Below are 13,176 nucleotides of genomic sequence, written 5' to 3' on the forward strand. Positions count from 1 at the left end.
GGTGGACGAAACGTGGGTGGGTTACGTCTTACGTAAGCGAACAACTTGCGAACGGGAAGCGAAGCGAACCCACTTACTAGCAATAACTATCTAGAAACCTGCATTGTGTACCTACATGGTTTATTCATGGCCTTCGCGTTTACGTAGCGCCACCCATAAAAATCTACGATGTCACTGAAATTAGTCCATGGACTTCCTAACTATAAACTATTAAAAAGTTGCACGAATATTATTATGCAGTTTTACCTTACCTATAATGATTAAATTGCCACGGTCTGGTATATAATTTTACATGCAAAGTCGCCATAGTATTAGTGCAAGTTTCATTTTTTCCCTATCGATAACTAGCGCATGAATATTATATTTTTATAATGAACAAACCAACTATTAGGCACGTCCTCATTTAAATATGAAACTAGCAGCTTCATGCGAAGTTAATTTTGGTCTGAACTTTCCGCCCTAGGAATAAGTAAGTATAACTTTAGGGGTAAGGCCGTAAAGGTACCTAATAGAGTTGAAAAAAAAAAAAATGTGGTTACAAAACGTCACTTTTTATGTATCTGGGTTTACATAATAGAAAAACAACAAGACAAATTGACTTAGTTTGTCCATTAATTTAAAATTAACATTGAATACCTGGGGCCTATTTCTCGTAACTATTAGTTTCTGAGTTTACTAGCGACCCGCCCCTTCCTCTTGAATCACTCCAATCACTCTTTCTATTAAAAAAAACCGCATCAAAATCCGTTACATTATAGCTTTAAAGATCTAAGATAGATCTAAGCATACATAGGGAATAGGGATAGACAGCAGACAGCGGAAAGCGACTTTGTTTTATACTATGTCGTGATTAGTTATTAAGTTACTAGCTAGTGTAAAAATTACAAGTATTAATATTATTTTCTGTTTCTCAAATAATTTTACTGGACTAGTCACTAATAGTAGCGGACTAATTGGTGTTTTTTGGCTTAATGTACCACCACCCTTGCCATTTGGCTAATTAAAAAAAAACTTCCTTGGTAGGTATTAGCAAAATTAGGTTCCATTGCCCATCCAATTTAATGTAACGAGAATCTTTCTTTCAAATCAAATAGGCTCCTTGAAGTAGGTACCTATTTCGTAGACATTCCTCGGAACTCTCGGAAGGAAAACTTCGGTGGCGAATAATTATTATTTCATCGTCCAAACTTAGAATCAGAATACGTACATTTTCGCAAATTTGTTTCTAATAAATTTAGGTAATAGTTTTTACAAGCCTTAATTTACAAGTGTAATTATTAGCGGAATCTTTTGTGAAAGAAGACTGTATTTTACTCGTTATTATTAGCTAATATTTGTTAGTTAAAGACTAGTAACAAATAATTTACAAGAGTACTGTAGCTTCGAGAAACGCAAACTTTTAAAATTTTAAAAAAGCTCGTGGACTAATATTATCAGTCTAATAACGTACGATACGACTTACGAGACATTTATTAGGCCCCTGTCCTCGTAAATCGGTAGTACTAGAAGTAGTAGTACCAAAAATCTATTCTCTTTGGTAGTATAGTAAGTACTATTGTTTACAAAAAAAAAATCAGGTACGTACCAGTACTATTAGTTTGTTTTGGTACTAGGCTCAGAATAATGCTTTAGTTATTATTCTTAGGTACTAGGTAGGTAATGATACAGTCAGTAGCAGAAGCGGGTTTAGGCTCGCGTCAAAATGATTTACACAATATTCATCATTTGGATACGTCGCCCGCTTTACGCTTAGCAACTTTTGCTGGCTATTGGTTTTGTAGGCTGACTACTACTTGCTACTACGATCTACGCTTTTGTTGAATTTTTTGTGGATGCATGCACGTCACACAGTGCCATCTATATTCCACTAGAAAAAGTAAATTCCGTCGGTAAAGCAGCGCGCAAATGGCAAGTGGCGCTTGCTCTGTTTTACCGACCGAGCAATGACGAGCTGTCATGGCGAACAACCGTGGTGTACGTTTTCGTGCACGATAAAACAAAAATAATGATTCCTATTAGGAATATCTTAAATAAGTGCTTGAAGAACTGCTGTGGTTACTCTAAAGTATCATGATTAACGTGTGCAAGTTATAATTAGACTTAAGTTAGTGAAAATGGACAAGAAAAATGCGATTCGGAGAGCCAAAAGGCCTTCTAAGGTTCTTGAAGAAAATTATTGGGACTGCAGCGTTTGCACGTACAGGAACAATGCAGAAGCCTTTAAGTGCTCGATGTGTGACGTCAGGAAAGGTAATTATGATAGAAGGATAGCAGTGTTATTTACCCTTTGTCCTTAATGTCCTTTAATTTTGTGAGTTAACGACCTGTAGGTTCAACATTTCTATGCATTATCGAGCCACGTATGAGAATTTTGCGGTTTTTGCGTCAACCGCAAAAGAAGGTTAATCTCTGGTGCTATGATAATTATCGAAATTCTTTGATGTGAAGTTAACCTAAATGTTGTACCTAGGTACTTGGAATATCGATTAAAGTTTTGTCTGAGACAGTCCTAAGTTCGTACAATGAGACGCCCGGTCTCTATGTGTACGTAAATGTACTTAGGTCTATTCAAATTTCTAAGGCTATTTGTTGAAGCAAAAAAAACAGATTTGTATGAATTTGTACCGAACTCGTATTGTTTCAATTAAACTAACGTTACAATCAAAAATCGTGACTAATGTCTATTTCATTTCACTTAGGTTTACTTTTCCTCCTAATTTCAACTTGCACTTATATTTTATGTCGCATAAAATGTACCGATATCGGTAATGTAAACAAATTCCCTCGTAAATTTAGTTCTGAAATCGGCAGGCATATCGAGTGGCGCCACCATCGCGTATAACCCGACTAAATAAAAGTGCTATTAGTTGGATTAACATAACTGTATAAGTGCGTGTTTTTAATTTGGTCGGGTGCTTAATGCATTCATTGACCCCGGGTGACGTTTCGCAGGTAATGTAGGACACAAGTTCACGTATCGTATGCACTTGTTAGTTTTATTTGATCACACTTCGGAGCAGTCAAGGTAGCGTTCTTATTTCTGTCTATTTGACTAACAGATTTATTTTTTATTATTTTAAACAGATGACTCTCCATCCTAAAAATTAGATTGGATTCAACGTGGATTCAACTGAACACGGCAAATTAATTATAGAATTAATGTAGTTTTGATTATAACAAATTTTGAAGTTTGTTTTATTTAAGATTGTGTGATTGTGGTAAGTGTTTCGACTTTAAATATCTCACTGAGGAAAATAGCCAACGGTTTTTAGGGTTCCGTAGCCAAATGGCAAAAAACGGAACCCTTATAGATTCGTCATGTCTGTCTGTCTGTCTGTCCGTCCGTATGTCACAGCCACTTTTCTCCGAAACTATAAGAACTATACTGTTGAAACGTGGTAAGTAAGATGTATTCTGTGAACCGCATTAAGATTTTCACACAAAAATAGAAAAAAAAAACAATTAATTTTGGGGGTTTCCCATACTTGGAACTGAAGCTCAAAAAAAATTTTTTCATCAAACCCATACGTGTGGGGTATCTATGCATAGGTCTTCGAAAATGTTTTTGAAGTTTCTAATATCATTTTTTTCTAAACTGAATTGTTTGCGCGAGAGACACTTCCAAAGTGGTAAAATGTGTCCCCCCCCCCTATAACTTCTAAAATAAGAGAATGATAAAACTGAAAAAAATATATGATGTACATTACCATGCAAACTTCCACCGAAAATTGGTTTGAACGAGATCTAGCAAGTAGTTTTTTTAATACGTCATAAATCGTAAACCACAATTTACCTTTCACTCACGTTTCACATAAAAAATACATTGTTAAAATTATGTAATGTACGGAACCCTTGGTGCGCGAGTCCGACTCGCACTTGGCCGGTTTTTACTGTTTGTAGTGTTTGTGTTTGTGGTGTTTATAGACCTGTTCAGGTAACTATAGGTACCTACATGAGTACAATCTGGACACCTAGAATCACGGTCCGCGAATGTTGAGCCATTTAGGGTCCTATCGAAATTGGTAATTCAATGCTTACCCGATGGAATGTCCAATTTAGCCTAAAGTAGATCTACCTAGTACTAATCGAAGATACTTAATTACCTACCTCCAGTTATTTAATGGTTTTAACACACGTTTAATACAAACTGAGATAATCACCTACGCCTCTTAGGTAAATAGAAATGAAAATATAAATATAAATAGGTAATATAAACGTACGTAGTTACCTATGTTTAACGAACAATATTCAGATTCTTAAATGGTGTAATAAGAATTTACTGATTGTTTTCTAGGGTTCCGTACCTCAGAACGAAAAAAAGGGAAGCCTTATAAGATCACTTTGTTGTCCGTCCGTCCGTCCATCTGTCTGTCTGTCCGTCCGTCTGTCTATCTGTCTGTCAAGACCATTTTATCTCGGGAACGCGTGGAGTTGGAATTAAAACTATATACGTACCTACTTCTCAGGTCTACAGTCCCTTGAAGCTGTGAAAAAACTGAAAAATCAAACTTGTAAGTTAACGTAAAAAAAGATACGGCCGCTTATGCCGCAAAAAACGTACATTTCGACACTCTCATGGGAATTAAAATTTATAGGGTACTTCCCGTTTACCTAGAACTATGAAATGTGGCAAGTAATATCGTCTATTACACTACAAGTACAGGGAAAAAATCTATAAACCAATAAAAACATTTGTAAAAAAAAGTTACGTTTGTACTTTCCCTCGGTGGGCGAGTCCGACTCGCACTTATCAGGTTTTTTCATGTTTCGTTTGCCGTAGTTCCGTTAAAACGTCGTTTTTAGGGTTCCGTACCCAAAGGGTAAAAACGGGACCCTATTACTAAGACCACTGTCCGTCTGTCTGTCACCAGGCTGTATCTCATGACCCGTGACAGTTGAAATTTTCACAGATGATGTATTGATTTCTGTTGCCGCTATATCAACAAGTACTAAAAACTATGGAACCCTCGGTGGGCGAGTCCGACTCGCACTTGTCCGGTTTTTATGATTGCCATAAATTAGACTAAACTAATTCTTGGAATAAATAATAGGTAGTAATTAATTGAAAAAGAAAATCGCGTTAGAATAATGTAATTTCGTAAATGTTTTATGATGGAATTTTCTGAAAATTTGGTTGTTTAAAAAACGCTTTCAGTTTAAAATCTGGCAAATGATTCCTTCCGACCTTCCGACAAAATTACTCGGAAAAAAGTTTGTAAACTTGACGTGTTCAGGCACATCAACCCGAAAGCCGCGCATCAACCCGGCGCTGGTGGCGGCGCAAGCGGCCGGCACCGCCCCCACCAGCTCACAGAAGAGACCACGCTCCGCCAACTCGCTCAAAAAGAAGCGGCGACCCCCTCGCCTCAGCAACGTCGACCGCAGCTCCGCGCAGACCAGAGAGGTACATACTGTCTATACTTGCCCGTAGTCAGGTGGCCGGCACCGCCCCCACCAGCTCACAGAAGAGATCACGCTCCGCCAACTCGCTCAAAAAGAAGCGGCGACCCCCTCGCCTCAGCAACGTCGACCGCAGCTCCGCGCAGACCAGAGAGGTACATACTGTCTATACTTGCACGTAGTCAGGTGGCCGGCACCGCCCCCACCAGCTGACAGGAGAGACAGGAGTGACCAGAGACGGCCGCGCTCCGACAACACGCTTAAAAAGAAGCCGAAACCCTTCCGCCTTAGCAACGTATAAAGGTCAAGACCGCAAAGGCGGCAAAGCAATATTTTAAGTTTTCGCGCCGTGCGGGGCGCTGCCATGTAAAAGATGGTGGGCGCCGCGTGTGTTGCTGTCGGAGAGCGGCCTGTTCCCGGCTTCTTGCCGCCTGAGGGGGCTTCCTACTGCTTGGCACACCACCAATAAGGAAATCTGAAACCATTCGGCTACCACCTCTGTATATCAACGTATACTAAAACGAGTGTTACAATATATTCTCTCCCACCAGGTAACAGTAAGCGGCGTAACTGTGGTGATCACAGAGTACAAGCCCAAGAAATCAGTCTCCAGTAGCTCCAGCGACGTGGAATCCTCCAACGACGCGCGTCCGTGATATCCAGGTCACTTCCACAAGGTTTGGCCCCTGTTAGGTACTTAAATAGTTCTCGGTGGAAAATATCTCATACCATAACCGAAGGCTTATTGTACTACGTGTAGTACAAATTCTTAGCTCTCATGAAGAATGCTTTAAATAACTTGTACCTACTTTAGGTATGATATTTCCGAGGTCACTAGCTGTCCTGTTCAGGAAAGTTCGTTGTATATGAAACGAGAAAATATATTGTATTTGTGTGGGTGTAATTTTCGTTTTTTGTGTTGACCTTTTTAAATCAACTTAACGCCTTCCGACTTTATTTATTTTGATTGACAATTATTTTCTGTTAGTTACTCAGATTCATTTTTGAGCCTTAAGTGTACAGTGTACGTATGAGTATGACCACGAAATGTATGTCTTAAATTTTTATGATCAGTTTCAAGAATCGAAACTGAAAAGCACCACGAATCCACGATCTCCGTAAAAGAAGCATACATGTAAATGAAAAATTGTGTACCTAGTTCCTTACATTTCTCTTGTAACCCTCTAAGGTCCTATGAGTCATGATTCCACACGCTGAACGAAGAATCCCATACACATAGACTATGTCTAAGTATTCCCCGACGTATTTCCAGTTCGCTGTTCCGTAGGAAATATTGCAAGTCGTCAGTGTTATGTAAAATATACAAAATAGAGGTTTTACAGTAATACCACCTTTTATTGTGAAATATGAAATTTGTGAAGATGACAAATTATTGACGGTTTTTAGTTTTCCATATTATGTACTATATAAAGTACATTTGGTTTTGGTCGAACAAATTGAAAATTTGCACAAAATTTTAAAGACTTTGAATTTCTCTTTTCTGTTTTAAGTGGCGAATCAGCGTTTTTAAAATGTTCGTACACAATTTAGTATTTATAGCAATTACAGCTAACTCAAACGCAATTCACTTTTATTATGTTACCATTTTTTTAATGATACGCTATGTGGATATTGTCGATATCACTTTTTTTTATAATTAAAATACATATAATCGTGTTTTTAATCATTGAAAACTTGGTAACAAAATAGGAAAGATAACGGCGTTTGAGTTAGCTATTCTAAATGTGTGCAAACTATTGTAGAAATGCTCAAATGAATTTATAGAATGTAATTAAGAATCGCGACGTGGGAAGTGTAAATATTGGAAAGACCAGCTGGTCACTGCCAAAATGTAAAATGCATGTATATAATAGATTTGGAATTTTTGGAGTCACTGCTGAAAAGTGAGTCTAAGGCTGTCAGTATCACTTTATCTGTCAAAATTGGCAGTTAATTAATAATTTTACAATACTACGTAAATGGAATTGTACTTCATAAGGGACAAAAAGGGAAAAAACATTGAGCGATCATAAAAATGCTTTAAATGACCGAGTATCAGCAAATACCTGTGCATATTTCTTATTGCATCGGCAATTGAATGACAGTTAAATTTATTGCCGCTTGTCCTTTTTTCAAAACCCAACCTTAATAGGGCGATCGTTCATAAAATATAATTGAGAAAGTAGTTGTATAATGTATAAGTAATCAGTCAATTGAATTGACAGTTTTGACCGATCATTTTGGAAGAAATATATGAAGCAAGTTAACGGTCAATGTTGATAAGAATGGTTATTTATATTTCCAATGGTATTTGTCGTGAATTCTACGTATTTAATGCTGATCTCTTTTTTTATCACTGGAAGGTTTTTGTCTAAAATTGATGATTTACTTGGATAACCCTTACATTTATCACATGATTTCTAATATGTATTCGTATCATTTTTAGGGTTTCGTACCCAAAGGGTAAAAACGGAACCCTATTACTAAGGCTCCGCTGTCTGTCTGTCTGTCTATCTGTCTATCCGTCTGTCTGTATGTCCATCTGTCACCAGGCTGTATCTCATAAACCGTGATAGCTAGACAGTTGAAATTTTCACAGATGTATGTCTGTTGCCGAGCTATAAGAACAAATACTAAAAACTGAATAAAGTAAATATTTAAGTGGGGCTCCCATACAACAAACGTGATTTTTTGCCTAGTGGTACGGAAACCTTCGTGCGCGAGTCCGACTCGCACTTGGCCGTTTTTTTTACTTTTTGTTCACTCATGTATTCATGTACGATCACATTGTACCTATGTACATTTATTTTCACGAGGAGATGAGACGTGTATTGTAGTAGTCTTTAAAAAAAATTGCTATAACAGCAATTATTTTAATGATTGTCATTAAAATACGCACAATTGAATTAAACTGTTGATACATGTTATCACAAAATTAATTAATAGATATTAAATTATGAAATTGTAATTTACTTATATTTTTTAAACATATAATGCATCACTTGGCAATTTATCCATTATTTATGTAATATTTTCAATCTGCATGTTATTATTGGTCTATAAAAAGAATAAACAAATTAATTAATAGGCAGAGCGGCAATGCCAATACTATTTTTGTTTACTTGATTGTCGCAGAGGAGATTAATGTATTTTTTATATACAATAAATAACACATGTTTTGCTGCTAATAATGTTGCAAACCTTTTCAAAGACCAATAAGCAGTAACATGACGTTTTAGACATATACATATATAAGTTTTGCTATTGTTCTGATGCCTTGATTTATAAAAAAAAACAGAACTGAACGTGTTTTAAGCATATGACAATTAAAAAATCTAGGCGAATAGATTCGATTCGATAAGACCACATATTCTATAGCAATTAGATGCAGTTTCGTAAGTACATAATAGGTCCTTTTTTTGTCCTTAGGAAACTAGGATTCTTCTAAGGTATTATTTCCCTACTAGATTTGCACTCTTTCTTTATTCCATATTGTATTTTCACATCACCAATTCGAAAAAGGGCTTTTTCTTCCCTGCTAGGAGGGATCAAAGTGGCACTTTTCTTCCCTGCTAGGACGGATCAAATTGACACTTTTCTGTTCTAGGACACTATTTTTACATTTTTTTTCGTATTTTTTTTTGTGTTTAAATAATATTTTTAAACATTATAATTACCTCATAGGTGATGTGAAAAGCAATATGTGTCACATGGTAGCAAAATTATTTCCATCTTGGGCGTAAAACACTTGAATCCCTCACTACGCTCAGGATTCTACTTTAGAATCCCTCGCTACTCTCGGGATTCTATTATAGAATCCCTCGCTTCGTTTAGGATTCAATTGTACGCCCTCGCCGTAAATATGTCATTTTGCTCCCTTGTGACACAATCTACTATTAATGCCTAGCTAAAATAAGTTACCAAAAATCTGTCGGCCCTTTTCTGTGTTCCTTGCGTTTTTTTTAAGTATTTATTTTAGCTATAAGTCGTACATTTTTCGTTAGCTTTAGAGTATTCGTTATGTATTTTAGGAACTCATATTAATTAGGCAGGTACCCAATGGTGAAAATTAACGTAACAAATAAATAGCGTATTTTCTAATTAACAATTTAATTACATTGATATAAATGGAATTTGATATCACTAATTAGCGAAATATTATTTTACTCGAAGAATAATACAATTTCTTAACGACCGCAAATTTTATTTCCTGATTGCCTTAATAGATTACCTTACGTACGTAAAATTTGTAAAGTTTGTTTCCGTTGCGCTCACACCCACGATACCCACCTCCAATCTAGGGATACACAAACAATTTTAGGACAATCATTTGTTCCATTTTTAATCTATTATGGCCTGGATACAAGTCCAATACCAATCGTTGTCCTATCGTTTAGTTACTAAACACGTATAGGTATTTTTTTTTATTCTACTAAACTAGTAGAATTAAAAAAAATACCTACGTGTTTCTCAGAGATAACGGACTATGATATAGCTAGTTATTAATCATAGTAATAATTTTGGTACCTATTAATTTATTATCATTTTATTTATTATAATAAACTTAACCATGTTTAGGCTATATGATAACCACAGTTTCTACAATAACATTTATTTTATATTAATGTTCTACTTGTAGGACAATACAAAACTCAGAAAAACCAGAAGTATAAATAAAACTAGTGTTGTTTTTTTATAGTTTTGTGTAAGTGAAAAATATACATAGATATACAATATTTTTTCACCATCATCAATATCAATAATATCATCCAGCAAAATACGTTACATGCAAATTTAGTCTGTAGCTGTAACAACATGCGCTTTCTGCCAATTGTTCGTTGTAAAGGACTTATGGTGTTTTATTTTATGTGTAACGTATTTTGTTGACCATGCTCATTGGCCACTCCAATCTGCTAGGGATTTTATACGAATTATTTTGTTTCCTGCCTGGCTAGCACATGATTGGCGCGACAGTATCTCGCGGCGAGATAGACTATAGTATTAATTTTCTCAAATGATTTTTAGGCCTCAGACCCCAATCCGTTAAACCAAAGCCTTTGTTTCTTTTATGGTGCGGCGCCTTAGTCGCGTGCCGAGCGCGTGCTAAAGCAACCATGTCATTAAAAATCAACTATCGTGATAGTATTAAGTATGGATGGTATAGAAAGGACGCCAATCTCTTATGGCAGAATTGTTGAAAAAGTGACCGCTTTCAGCTTTAAATAATAGTTCCTAATCTCTCCGGTGGCGCTAGTTAGGCTCTGGGACATGAGTATAACGTATAACATAAACCAACAAATAACCCGACCAAATTACGTAGGTTGTTTTTGGTAGTATTTCGGTGTATGGTGGCGCCGCCTAATTACTGTTTTTTGATGGACACTTTTCATACATAGAGATTTGGCTCCTTTATATAGTCTAACAGGTCATTCTGAGATAACGAGTTTGGGTAATGAAGGACGAACGGGTGCCTGTGTGTGGCCTCAGAATACAGAGCGGCTACATAAATTTGAACCATATAAATAGGACGGTAAAATTTCTTTTTAAACGAGTTTGTTCCCGTTCAGTCAGTAGTGGTAGCATTGGTAACCGCTGAACAAAAGAAACAAAGGCTTTTGTTTAACAGATTAGGGTGTGAGGCGTATAAATAATTTGAGAAAATTCATACTATACCCGTCCCTCTTTAATTAACATAGTTCTGCCGTCAGATATTAAAAGGCAGTCTTCTGTGAACAAAATGTTCTAAGAATACTGCATTTTAGTATCTAACGGCCGAGTTAGAAACAGACGGGTAGTCCATTCACTACTGCTTATACGCATAATTTCGAGGACGTAAACTAACGACGAGTTGTACAGTCGCCATCAGATCGGTCGGCCAAGGTGCTCACAAATATCTGAACACGCATCTATTGTCAAGAATGCTCAGATATTATTGAGCACCTCGACGGCTCCGATATTTCTGGCGCCTTTTCTGTTCCAGAAAGTAAGATCATTGGTGATAAAATTATCCATAATTTTATTTACCCAAAAACTACGTCGGGACTTGTTTTGGGCGATGTATGTCACAAAGAAAAAAGTTCTTTTTGCCCGAATGTGTATGACCCATTGGTATTGGAAAATTTGCTTTGTATATGGTTTGTATTCGCTACAGATAACATATTTTTGTACGAATAGCGTAGTGGCTCCGGTTTCGATACATCAGTTAACCTATTTGTATGTAGAGTAATGTTAATTATTTCTAAGTATGTATCGATGTACGGTCCTGTATATAAAGATGTGGAATTTATTTTGAATTGTTTTATTTTTCACGACTAAGAGGCAGAGATAAATTGGTCAGAAGATAAATAAATGCGTAGAAGTACACGCGTTCCTTATACTCGATTTGTAATTAAATTCCAAAAAACTAACCTCACTCAGATCCTTTTTCTTTCGTAATAATGGAAAATATGTAAAAAGTAAACTCAAATTTCCCTTTTGCATACTCTAGATTTAAAATAAATATAGATGTATTCTTTTAGCTTTGTTTAGTAGTACTATTAGTTATTCTGTGGTTTAGTTTACATACGGAAAAGAGAAAAAGTAAGGTTAGATTATTGGAATTTAATTATAAATCAGAGTTTAGTTCCTACAATTTACTAACAAAAATGTGTAATGGGCTAATTTATAATTTGTTGTCGATTTTATTTTCGTCTGATGTCGATAAAATTTGGTGAATAGAGAGTTCCCTATTCTGTACAATGTACAATATAAGGGAAATTCCACCGTATGTCCTAAAAATATTCCTTTGAGTTACGAAAAAGTATATGGACTTTTTTCGTAACAACGGAAAATTACGTTTTTTTTGGGATAAGTAGAGATTTCTTATTTATTCCGCCCAGAATGAGGAGCTCTTTAAAGCAGCCAAATTTTATCCAGAATATCCAGATGTGACGGAAAAAATCAACAATAAAAAAAGATCAGCCCTAATATAAGTGCATTGTTTATTTTCGGTACGATATCTAATGATATCTAATGAACTAGTTTTTAGGGTTCCGTACCAAAAAGGTAAAATAGAACCCCTAATTATTCCTAAATATCTCGAGAACTTATTTCTATCTCCTTTGGCGTGCATTCAGCGGTATTGATTAGATAGATACCTATTACATACTATTACCACAGAATAAATAATAGTATGTACTACCCTACAGAAAGGAATCTTCCTACAAAACCGAAGTTTGACAGAGATTCAGGGACGAATCATGCTGACCCTTTTTAATATATGGCACTATCCATTTCGGTTGTCAAAATTCAAGTCATTATCTGTGGTCGTGCACGCAAAGGGACGTCAAGTTGTGTCAACCCTAATAATTGCTCGGAGCAATGCTGAGCCGAACGCAGCCGAGAATACCCGAAAGGAGGAGTTTCGCACCCCTGCTATTACCTGGTACTAGCTAAACTTCCGTAGAATAAACACTTCTTGCCTAACTGGTATACGTGCCACAACATTGACGATACGCATTAGGTAGTTATTTTGCCAAATATTTCAGTCATAAGAATATCGAGCGGTGAGCTGGTGAAGCTACTACTAAACAGATCTACCGACTATGTTAATGTATATATAACAATATTGATGCTGATAAGCAATAATGTGTTAACCCACATAAGCACCATTTTGAGAAAATGGCGTCTAAAGATTTTTTCGTGGTTTTTGAGTGTTTGTTCTTAACATAAAAATTTAAGATTTTGTTCAAACTGTTGTATTTGTCAGTTTTAATACAACGAATACTAGTGAATATA

At 36.1% G+C, this 13,176-nt stretch overlaps 1 protein-coding gene across 1 annotated transcript; it reads left to right on the forward strand.

Annotated features, from left to right (window-relative positions):
* The first annotated feature begins 1,891 nt into the window (after positions 1 to 1,891).
* On the forward strand, positions 1,892 to 11,686 carry LOC134754478 (YY1-associated factor 2). Its single transcript, XM_063690815.1, has 4 exons — positions 1,892 to 2,250; positions 5,235 to 5,337; positions 5,459 to 5,555; positions 5,952 to 11,686. Exons 1-4 carry the CDS (start codon positions 2,115 to 2,117, stop codon positions 6,054 to 6,056), a joined length of 441 nt encoding a protein of 146 aa, XP_063546885.1. The 5' UTR covers positions 1,892 to 2,114; the 3' UTR covers positions 6,057 to 11,686.
* The last annotated feature ends 1,490 nt before the right edge of the window (positions 11,687 to 13,176 follow it).

This window comes from Cydia strobilella, chromosome 2, assembly GCF_947568885.1.
Source record: "Cydia strobilella chromosome 2, ilCydStro3.1, whole genome shotgun sequence".
Taxonomy (NCBI): Eukaryota; Metazoa; Arthropoda; class Insecta; order Lepidoptera; family Tortricidae; genus Cydia; species Cydia strobilella.